Consider the following 12,560-nt stretch of genomic DNA (forward strand, 5'->3'; position numbering starts at 1 on the left):
ATTGGATTTGCCAAGTTTAGAATGACGATATCTCGCTGTATTCTGAAAGATCGCTCGTTCCTGCTACTTTTATACCTTGGCATATGCCTATAGGTTGCGATGTATATTCTGTAAGAGCCTACCTGCGCCTCGTCCTTCGCAAGTACCGTAAGTACGCTAAAACGACATTACAATAACGGTTTTCCTCGCTAAATCAGCGCTAATCCGAAAACCAGGACATGTTGGAACCATTGCTCCTTTTCGGATTAAGATATCCATGATTGCGGCCACATTTTGTCGTTTTGTTACGTACGTAGTCATGAGCCGGAACTGCGTATATCTACTGTGGCGCCACAATTACTAAAATTGAGAGCAAGTTAACTCTCCACAATTTAGATAACCTATGATCGCACTGAGGAAATACGACACATTTCCCATGACTTTATGATGAAAAAATATTGAAATTTCCTCAAAATTGAAAGGTAACTAATCTGCGTGTGGTGCATGACAATAAAATTACGCCCAAGAATGCAAATCTGGCATCACACAGTCCAGAGTTCAGACCAGTGCTTTTCAACCCGTGGGATGGATGGTACGCACTTGTGCGGATGAAAAAAATTGCAGTGCGTATGGCAAACCTGGTGCAGATAAATATTGTGCGCATAAGTTACTTTTTCAGGCGTGGATTCAAATATATGTAATAGTATATTAAGTGCAAATTTATCGGTCTTAGACGCTCCGCTAGTCGCAGATATTTCAATAACTTTGTCTCACACCTGCCCGAGTGAATTAATATTTGCACCATAACATTATTACGTAGCCAAAAGTCTGGTCCGGGTGTAAAGACCGGGCCATCCAAGCAGAAGTTCATGTACAAAACCCCATATCTTTTTTGGCCGGAAGAAGGTCCTTAGTGCACCAGTTGACATCAACACGAGGAAAATGAGTTGTCCTCTTGATCAGACACTTGATACGGAGAACTTTGAAGAAATTGCCATATTCAGCAGCAGCCATGCCATTGATAAATCGGTATAGCCTACTTGTCGGACATTTGAATAAAAAAGTGTGAACTCTCTGCATTTTCGTTGTGTGTACTAACTTTAGATTTGCTTGTGCAGATGTAATTTAGGAAAAAATGCGTACGGTTCTCAAAAACGGTTGAAAAGCACTGGTTTAGACATTTGTTCAGTGTTAAATTCGGACGGGCGAAAGTCATAAAAGCGCATTCCAACAGTGATTCCGAACGTCATGGTTGACGTTCCAAGAAATATATTATCTATAACATAATACCCTCATGAATCGTAAACACAGTGAGCAAACCAACTTATCACCGACCGTCGGCGTACCACAAGAATCGCCCTGTATCGTTGTTACACATGAGACGCAAGCGTCGCAGGCAACGCGTTAGACATAACAACGCCGCATAATGAGTGATATACGCCTCTCCAAGCCAAAACCTTGAGCTCAGTCATTTTTTTTCGCAACGTTGCAAAATTCCATTCCGTCTCATCCCATTTAGAACGGGTTGGATTCCTTCGCTAACAAACGGGCTCTTTGCCGTAGCCTGGTTTCTCATACTCCGGTCACCACGCAATTTCCTCCGTTAGCCTGTGCGGCGTCCAGACAGTCTCTTTCCTCCGGATTGTCGCTCTCCATCTCACGGTCGATGTCGCGCGATATTCTTGCTATGGACTTGTGTCGGTGGTTGCAAGCTCTGTCAGACAAGGGCGTGGACGTCTTACTGTTGCTGTACCTTCCCCTTTTGATTTGACGTAGGCATAGAGTCACGGCGTGAGGTTTGTTGTTGTTGTCGGTTGCTAAGAAACGAGATTCAGGCGCGTCGTGACGGTTCATGGTGGGCGAACGGTTCTCGCTGTTGTAATGCGAGGTTATGTCCCGACGTGAGCCATACGCGTTGGAAAGGCATAACAGCTTACGTATCGAAGTACGGATGGGTTTCATCCGCCATATATACAACAAAGGGTTAGCTAGCGAGTTCAGGAAAGCCAGCACAAATATGTAAAACGCGATGCTGATCATGACCTCGTCGCGTTCCGACTGCGTATAGTCGAAAAACAACAGTATCGCGACTGGACTTAACGTTATAATAAACACAATTAATATCACTGATAAAGTCTTGATTAGTCTCATGTCATGTCTCCGCTTGCTTTGCCGCAGTACGCGAGGCGCGGCCTGCTTGACTTTGAAAAATATTGTGCCGTAAATCGCCACCGGTACCGGTATACACACCACCAGCATACATGCGATGGTGAGCGTGTAGGTTTTCGTGAAGGGCGGCAGGATTTGGGAGCATTCAGTCATCGGCATGCACTGCATGTACTCCTTATGCGGACAGGTACAGTTATGACAAGACCACCCGAACATTGGCGCTATCGAAAATACGCCAAGAGAGTAGACCCATGCAAAAGCGATGCATATTCCCACAGTCACCCGTGTGGCGTAGGCTCGATGAAAATGTTTGTGAAATATCTGCACGTAACGGTCAATCGCAAGTAGAACGAACCCTATGGTAGAGGATGCCTCGGACGATACCCATAGGCAGAACACCATTAATAAACTTTTGTATGTGTTACCGATGTCAAATAGCGACGCGAAGCAGTAATTCCACAAAAGCATTATCCCAACTATCAGATCCGCGCAGCTGAGATGTATAATCACCCAGTAGATGGGGCGGTGAAAATGAGACGATCCTCGCAGTATTGCTATGATCACCAACAAGTTCGCGAAGATGGTGGCCGTGGCGACCGCCCCCGACACGATGGCCAGGGGTAAGGAGTCTATCGGTTCGCATTTGATGGCGCTCGGGAATGTGTCTTGATATGAAACAGTGTTCTTTTCAGGAATTCTTCCGCTGCTGGTTTGGTTGTATATTCCAGTGTTAGGTGGTGATGTATTCATAACGCGGCAGTCATAGCAGTTAGAAGACTATATAATAGTGTTTAGCTGTGATAGAGAAAGATTGAATTATAATCGATTCTTCATGGCTAATCTTTAACATAGAATATTTGAATGTCGAGATATTCATGAAACACAGAAAATGCGCCAGCAATATTATATCACGTTAATAATAAAAATTCCAATTCTATGAGATATGCATGTTGAAAACTACGGCCTCAACTTACGAGCTGCAGGTAATCATAATCATTTACATGTAATGTTGACCACTGAGAGAACAAAGATATTACCACTGCGCACCTCAAACTAGGGCGATACTATCGTTGATTACTGCTGCGTGAGTAGTTTTCGAAGTAAACTTGCGCGGTCAGATTGTGGACGGGATCCCAACTTTAACGAGATAAATCAAAAGAACTTTCGATCATTCTCTGCCTGCGCATTTGTGTGCATGTGCAATTGTGCATTGTACAATGACCAAAGACGGGAGTTTCAAATTACTCCTAGCTGAGCGGCCCTAATTTCCTTTGCATTCCATGCACTTTTAATTCGTTATGTAGCTCTTAAATACATGATTATATTCCTTAAGACTGGATCACTACCTCTCAACCTACTCTAGAGCTCCTCCTTTGCGTAACTCCCAATGCTTTAGAACTTCTACCTTTGACATGATTTGGAATACAGTACTTCCACCTGAGCGAGAATAGAATTTCACACCTGTAACCCATGTCAAATATATCAGCTGGGGTAGCATACGCACTGCGACAACAAAACGTTTAATAGGCAGGCGGTACACAGCGGCAGGTCTCTTTGACAGTCGCTAATATTATGAAGCTATACAGGAATATGATGCCAGGCGATCGTGTCTGTCGAACATCAATACGAATTAAGGAGCCGGTCCGTAATCGAGGATGCAGATCGCCCTGATCGGTCTTTTCAAGTGCCACGATATGCATGGGAACATAGCAAAATTCCACAAATGCCATCGCCGCGCGTTTTTATTTCGTAGATTAAAACTTTGCGTCGGTTCTTATTATCTAATACGTAATAGCCTTGCTAGGTCTACTACCGTACAAGAGTGTTTGTGCACATCCCACAAGCAAACCCATACGCAAAACAATGAGGCGGGCCTGTGTTATCGGAGCGATAGAGATACCAGAATAAGCAAATATCGTATCCAAACAACTGTGAAGATGGTGTTCCAGTGAAAGCCTAGTGTATATATATATAAGTACTTCGCCATTGCGGTGTTTGGGTCTTACAGTGCTGGTAGCGCGTTACTAGGACATGTGGCTTATATTTTTGCTGCGATAATTCCATAAACATGTCGGAAAATCCAGTTTTTCAAGAATTTGTATTAGATAACAATTTTATTATTCGAATTGATCAATGATTTGGCATTCATATCAGATGTTCTTGAGCGAAATACGTTTTGCGTTGCTTCATATGTTTTTTATTACATTTCATTAAAAGCATTTGATGGGGATCAGTTGGTTGGACAAATTGGAAAACCTTACCCTTATATCCTAGCGCTTTAGTTTCGAGATTTCGATGCTACATAACTGCAATTTGATCGAAATTTGATAATAACAATCACCGAATTTTATCATCACATCAGCTTCCTTACTTTTCAACGTACCACTATTGACGACATCGAGAGGCCAATTTCCCATTTTCCGGACGGGATATATAATTTCAGAGTCACATAGCTGTGATTCCTGCATCCATTCGTCCTCGCGAAGGCATCCGCTAAGCCGCCTAGTCGTTTCCAGGAATATCTGCTAGTTCCGTTCGTTACTAATGAAGTATTCGTCCGTCTTTAATCTACCGGATCTCCAAGGGAATTGTTCATTACACAGACTGACTTATAACTCATTTTGCCGGGCGTCACGACAGAAATGGCCGTCTCGAATCTACGTAATATGACGCAATAGTGCTATCGTAAGTGCGGACGAATTGGTAGCAGGAAGCATGTATTACATACAGTCGAAACGCGGCATCGCCGTTAAGTTTTATTGTAGATCGTAATCAAATCCGAACCCATTAATGAAATTGGTTAGTTGTAGAGAAATCCAATACACTGCAATGCGACGTAATAGGCAAGTTCACGCCGTAATGTTGCAAAATACGACATTTTGCAACAACAGAGCTTTGTTGGCTCTTACTGGAATCTATTGCGACTGAAACACACCCACATGTCAATCAATGCCAAAGTTTGAAATTTACAGGGAACTTTTGCAGAATTTTTGGGTGTGCTCATCGTGACACTATATAACTGGTCAGTGGTCATGAGACTCATGACTGTAGCCCAGGGCTTGGCGCAATGATTCGACTACTCAAATCTGAAACGAGTAGATCTATTAATTCTTCTGCTTCGAGTAGAATAGTGAGTTATGATTACTTCGAGTACGGAGAATATGCGCACATTGCCAATAAGGATTGATTCATAAACGAAAATAATAGTTTCGATAGTATTTTCCTCTGTGGAAAACTTGAAGCCATGATCAGTATCGCAGCACACGAAATATGTATAGTGAAAAGCTACGCGCGGTAGGTTAAATGACATATTTGTGAAGACGTGATCGGAGCACGGCATTGTCACAAAGTGCATTGAATTAGGCATGGTTGAAAATATACCAAATTATCTTTAACGTGATCTAGAACAGGAATTATTATATTAAGATACCATTTATAAACAGAATCTTTGCCTACCTTGCTTTATTAAACATATAAAAGAATGACTAGTATCTGGAAAGAGACTCAATATAATTTTTATCTGTTTTACAGCATTTCTATCAGCGGAAAATTTGAGGGCATTCTTTCATAGAATCTGTACCAACCTATAAACTTTGGCTGGAATATTTGGCATCGGTTAAGACGATAAATCCCAGACGGATGCTGCTCGACAAACACATCCCACATCGCATATCTACCAATTCCATGGACAGGATGCCAAACGGCGATGCTATATCGACTTCCGCGAGGATTTCAGCTGTTTTATAGTAGCCGTTACGCCAGTGAACGCACGGAAATTTTCAGCAGCTACCGAAAATCATCCGTCTAATGAAATTCATATCTTATCGTTGGATTGGCTTCAATAAGCCGTGACGCATACGCACTCGATGCTTTATGGAGCAGGGTTAATCTCAAGCAACATATAGACTTAACCGCGGGCAGTCATTGGTTCGAAGCACGCACGTCAATGTTCGGATTAATTTAGGAATTGATTAATCGAAATGGGCAAAATGTGGCATTGCCAAAATACTACTTCAACCTTAAGCACATTAGATACGCCGATCTATCACGCGTGGACAAGGTGAACGACCGGCTCTATCGATTTATCTAAATCTTTGATCGCACTTTGACACGGGCAACTCTATCGTATAAATTCGCTATAATTCTGAAGTAAGTTTACATCCATATCGCGAAACATATTTTCTAAGGCCCGGTGACGATATTGCTGACTTCTGCGATTATATTTGATTGCTGCAGTTCAAATAATATAATATACTGTGTGTACACATCGCTATTTCGTGGACGAATTAGTGGGACCCCTGGTCTCGCAAAGAAATGCTCGCTGCAAACACAATCTCAACCTTATACCGTACTGGAAATTGTCACCGAATAGATCTCTTAAATTGTCGCTTGACGATTGGAAGGAGGCGGACATAAGGCACACATTCACATTCACACATTCAGATTCGAATGCACACATGGACATTGGACAAGCAACGTCCACTTTCAGTTCTAGTTACGAGGTGGATAAAGCTGTGTTCTATTTTAAACGCACATTCATCTTTGTAGATTGGTACTATCAGAAGAATAATCCTACTAAATGCGCTCTCTGTACCACACACAGTGTCGCAATAAAATCAGACGCGAATCACAGCTCCGGCCTTCACTGAATTCTACAGAATCTAGTCGATAAGATTCTTTGAGCATTCCAACTTGCGACCTTTCAAGTTTTCCGTCAAGGCCGGCAGTCCTTGACATCTCGATAGGGCGGTAAACGGAGTATAACTATAATTTTAGAGAATGTAAGCACCCTCATCGCAACCAAAAGCGGAAGATTAGCGAAAGCAACAAACCGTTAAATCGCGCGCTTATGATGTGGTCGCCCGTGTTTTGGAATTCGCTGTTTTCGCGGAGATTTCCGACCGCGCGAGAAAGAAAAACAACGGGACGACAAACAAAGCCGTCGCATGGCCGCAAATGCAGAAACCTTTGAGCGAGAGACGAAAATATTATGGAAGCGCGAACAGTTTAAAATTTGACTGTGAGAACTGACTGTTGAGCCAGTGTTTTGTATCCAACTCTCTCTCTCTTTTATCTGAACTAGTATTTGAAGTGTGACTAATCGCCGACCGATTGACTAGCTAATTTGCATAAACCAAAACGATAACCTTTCTACAAGGTCATTAGTGCTAAACACAGGGGCATTCGTTGCAGACGTAGTCATCAAACGGAATACGCTAACCAATAGAGATTTAATGTTATGACTGCTGACGACAGACCAACACTCAACTAACGAACTAGTATAGAGTTCAAGATAACTGGTTATCTGGTTTACAAGCGGATTCGGCTTTCCCGGATATCGAGAACTCCAGGTGTCGATGAAAATCAGCAGACCTCCACTTTTCTTTTTGCTCCAATCAGTCGCAGCGCAGTTCATGAGCCCGGTATATATAGAAAGAACTGAGTCTGCGATGCTACACGCAGCGCGGTTATATATTCACCATTTGCCCATCGAATCTGCTAACTCCGAGACACCGATGATGCGACGTCACGTAGACGGAATTCTCAAACAACATGAGACACAACTAATAAATTATGAAGCGAAACACGAATTTTGCGCGTACGAAAACCGAGACAATATCGTCTCATTTTACAGCTATGTTTGCCAACTGTGACAAAAGATTATGTCCGATTAGATGTCGGCGAGGAGAAAAATACGGATGGAATTTCGACACGCTTCTGAAATTGATGTAATGGTGATTTCGCTCTACCGTCTGTGATTCGATTTATATCTGGCGTGTTGAATCGCTTTGCTTCGCGAATTACAATCTTGTGCGAAATGTGAACGAGACGTGACACTAATTAAATTTGAATTAAAATTTGAAATTAGAATTTTGCGACGAGACATGAGAATCATTATTATCAGTCCGCGGCGCATCAAATTAATCTGCTAGAAACATAATTTCAAGAACCTATGTACTAAATTTGTAATAATCCTTCCGTTTTGAAGACGTACTTGATTGTCTGGTAACGGACGCAATTATAACACCGAATCAGTCGACATACTGCACACAAGTACAGAAACCAACCGATAAACTGGAATTTTATCGATCATCAACGACAACGAGAGATATATGAATTTATAAAACCCGTGTTCTCTAATGGAAGAAGTCATGACCTCATTTAAGGCCGTCGCTTGATAACAAACGTACATGCTATGAAAATCAGTGTTTGGAACCCGGAAATGGGTCACGCCAGTATTTTCTCAAATCCGCATGATCTCAGACTCGGATTTTACTGTCCGCCCAAACGCTCAAACCATGATAAAATAGATTCTATCGAACCGCCAGCGCCGCGGACATAGCCTCCATAAATCAAATCTTGATAGGCGTCAAATTTTATGCGTATCGATTTGTGCGCTGCTCATGTGCTCAATCACCCACTTCGATTTTAAAATTGACAACGCTACATCGAGTAAACTGAATTGCAGAGTTACGCTGCGTGGACAACTGCCGCATCCCAATCAATGGAACGCATTACAAGTCCCCTAAAAGATCATTTCGCGACGTGCGTCTCCACAAACATGACTGGGTGATTCGGACGGTACGGCTCCTACAAATATCTGTCATCCTGTGGTGCCATATAGTCAGTATGTACTCTTATCGGCCACATATCTACTGCATGCACTGATATAATATTGAATGCTATTAGCAACTCATAAAGGAATGAGCATATCGCCGACGATGTCACGGGTCTTCACTTTACAGACGTTTGTCCAATGCCCAGTCCATTAGCGATAGTTCTAAAAACTCCGGGCATTTGAAAAAGAAAAGAAGAAATTATTAAATAAAACGTATTGATTTAATGAGATACCAATGTCTACGCTGCTTCCGACTGTCAATACTGTTCGATACCAACATTTCCAACGTGTGTGTTCGTAAAAAAATATGACCCGTTATTGCATCCAATTACGCGAAAGCAAAACTACCTTGTTGCACACCGGCCTGCCAAATCATACCTCTACACAAATCCATTCCGAATCCCCACGCTTTGCAAATCTGACTGCGAAACCCCTTCTAATATCCGGGATACGTCCTTAATTCTCATAAACCGTCGGCCTTATCGGTATACATCCTACGCTTAACACACTCACTCACACTAGGAAAGTTTCGTGATGGTCCCAAACACCTGTATTTGCCAAGCCAACACGGGGTGACCGCACCTATTATTTCCAATGCGTTATCGCACCGTCTTTGTTTGTAGCATCTCGAGGCTCCCCGTTAACTCAAACACCTCGAATCTCCCGCGTTCAAGATAAGTTACGGAACTTATAATACGAATCGCATTAAAAATTAACTTTAAATTAAATCGTTAAGGCTTGGCGTAAATAGGATCAACTTCTGGCTGGACGTGGTTAGTCGCGAGTCGTTGGACGAATGATGGAAAATAAATATTACTTGTAGAATAACGCGGTAATAACACAGACCCGGAAACGCGATTTTTGAGTTCATAATAATATGCGAAAGCGACAAACAAGAACACAACAACAGAAATGTGACGATTGTATGTGTATACCCAATGTTTCCGCCCGAGGGCTTTGTAAAAAATATGTGGATGCTTCGTAAATGCTAAATTTAAGACCCAATAAACGAGCGATTTCAGGGAACCCGTATTCCTCGTCATCGTCATTGAAGGTCTGGCATTACCACTTACGAAAAGACGTCATATCCGCATGCGTAGCCTTGGGAATCGTGGCCGAGATTACATCTGTAATTAACACGCGTTTGCTGCGATTCATTATTCGCGGTAACACCGTGATATATTATTGTTAAGGCGGCCGTATACCGAAACACCACCACGGGCTTTGTAATATGTCGTAACAAAGGCTTGTCAACTTCGCCTCCGGAATGTAAACACGGCGATCTGCGAATCAATCCACCAGCACAAATATGTGATAAGATTACGTGGGGCTTCTTGCGACGTAATGGAATTATGTGCATACCTACCACGTCCCATAATCGCATGAAACCGATATTGATTCCATTGTTGGCTGTTTTCTGGAGGACGAATCACATCATCATTGTCGTCACAGTGATATTTTGGCGTACCTTGCATGTAATGACGGCGATTTGGAATCCATGCGTATAAGCGGATGAGGTTAGAGCGTTACGCGTAGTGTTAATGTCACAATTATCCACGATCCACACTAGACTACACTATATATTGCAATAGCAAAGCGTAATTTTAAAGCAGCTTTTTTGAACGTGGGGTAGTTTTCTTGTTTTCAGGGTTCGTTATTAATTAGTAGAGTTTCTGCAACTTTTGCAACTTTTTTTACAACTTCCGGCAGCTTCCTAAATACTTACAAGTTATGTAGTATCGTGTTTTAAGCTAGTTGGACGAATTTTATATTGCAACTTTTTGCAGCTTTTCTTCATTTTTTCATGCAACTATTTGCAAGTTTTTTTTTGTGTCGATTTTATATGCAACGAACTTTTACTGGGAATATCTGGAACCATTGTAAATAGATCGCTTGATTACTTCACTGTCGTTTAAATCTGAGGTCCTTTCTGATTTGACGTACATAAAGGCTAGACCGTCACTAATTATATTTTCACTGGGTCAATTTTTTCAGGCTATTGATTTGTTCAAGTCGCCAACATAGAGTGTTGCTACAGTGACTTGGATACGGGCCGATTCGAGTATCTCATTCCCTAATAATTTAAAGGAACTTTTTAGTGACACTTTTGTGAAAATTAAATGCAACTTTTTACTGCAACTTTTGTGAAAAATAAGTGCAACTTTCCACGGATTTGACTGCAACAAAAACTTGCTCTAGTAATTACCTTACCCAATTTAGACGTGGGTCGTGACCATAAAAAGGTAGGAACCACCGGTCTACGGACATGTCTTGGCAGCAATTGAAAAGGGCAAATGATAGGTTAATTGATACGACTTCTCTCAAATGTAACATTAAACCTGCGACACAGAGCATTGCTTAGGGGGATGCGAAATACTAATATTCTAGTCATCTAGTGGCATAGTAATAGTATCATATATATTATAATTGTATATATGTTGGATAGAATATTACATTTATGACAGTTTTAACCCATTTAAGTAGCCGGATAAACGACGCCAAGCAACGCTAACGACACACACCTAAATCAAATTCTGGCTTGATTGTGCGTTATCAATGTCACTTGCCGGTTTCGGCATCATGCTAAATCAATACAATCTCACTGTATGCTTTTTTTCTAGTAAAATTAGGGTGAAGCACGAATCATCACCAAGCTCAAGCGGATAAAGACGGACTTCCAATAACTATCAGCACACGGTATAGGACCAATAATACGAAAACTATACGGAGTTAGTACAGTAAATGTACGTACGCGTTTCGATCACGTTACGGAAGGGTCGCAATATCTTGCCAATAGCCGTCACGCTGACATAGCCGTAGCTGAAAATGAATTAGACATTTCACATCGAACTGCTTCGCAACTGCCTCATCGTGAGTTGCCATCCAACTGAAAAAATACCTGCCTCGCTATCATTACGGAGATTACGATATTACGGAGATGTGCCACAATAAGTACCTTCAAAATAGACCTGTGACCTGCAACTAATGTATATTTGATGCAATCTTATGATATTAAGACGTTTATGAACCGTATATGATTACATGATAACGGCGCGATACGCCGCATTGCATGGAATTGACGACGTCAAATGCCTAAAAAACGATGTTACGCACCGCGTATTGTGTCGATACGAATGGACGATCGCCCACAATAGTGCAGTTGGCCAATAACGCATACCGAAAGAAATTCCCACTCTAATTTTGCCACGACGCGACCATACCTGGTACCACAACGTGGTTTTCTCTTGTGCCTATTTGTGTTTGATATGGAGGCACTTCCTCCGGCGATAAATTGGATTATGGGATAGCTGTAATTCTACGAAACAGCACAACCGTATGACTGACAGTTTTCCGCTGTGCACTGCGCACTGAACGACCATTACTAATTCGAAGTATTAGCTGTTCGTGTAACTAACATGCGATACAAAAGATGAAATGATCAAGATAAGATACGAGCTTGATACGATTTAGCGAGTGAGAGAAGTCCCGGATACAGTGGGTAGAATAGAGCGACTTATTCACAGCCCTTCTAGGCAATCACAAGACATCGCCCAGAAAAATGTTGGTGGGCATTGAAATTTGTGATTTAATATATTAATTCAATCAAAAATATATCGTTGTCATTCTATGGAATAAGTTACCTTCCGCATCCGTAATTTACCAGCGTGTGAGTTTAAAAAACAATGTTTCGACTCTCTGTTCTTAAATTACCACTAAATTGTATTTGCAATTATTTTATTCGTTAAATTTCAATTATTTTAGAGGAGGTTGTGTGTTTTTCACTACATGACCT

At 41.7% G+C, this 12,560-nt stretch overlaps 2 protein-coding genes across 2 annotated transcripts in view; both read right to left on the reverse strand.

Annotated features, from left to right (window-relative positions):
• Window positions 1–12,560, reverse strand: part of LOC145438903 (radial spoke head 10 homolog B-like) — a 260,639-nt gene that overhangs the window by 218,612 nt on the left and 29,467 nt on the right. The window lies entirely within an intron of this gene.
• Window positions 238–10,335, reverse strand: LOC145438910 (sphingosine 1-phosphate receptor 2-like). The gene is made up of 2 exons (XM_080316303.1): window positions 10,134–10,335; window positions 238–2,943 (listed from the first exon to the last, which is right to left on the reverse strand). The coding sequence occupies exon 2, from the start codon at window positions 2,896–2,898 to the stop codon at window positions 1,552–1,554; it is 1,347 nt and encodes a 448-aa protein (XP_080172429.1). The 5' UTR covers window positions 2,899–2,943; window positions 10,134–10,335; the 3' UTR covers window positions 238–1,551.

Source organism: Botryllus schlosseri, chromosome 5 (genome assembly GCF_051294905.1).
Source record: "Botryllus schlosseri isolate E-star chromosome 5, Bs_hap1, whole genome shotgun sequence".
In the NCBI taxonomy this organism is placed as follows: Eukaryota; Metazoa; Chordata; class Ascidiacea; order Stolidobranchia; family Styelidae; genus Botryllus; species Botryllus schlosseri.

Excerpts from the sequence above, each read along its gene's own strand:
- LOC145438910 (XM_080316303.1), bottom strand. The coding sequence starts at position 2,898 with ATGAATACATCACCACCTAACACTGGAATATACAACCAAACCAGCAGC.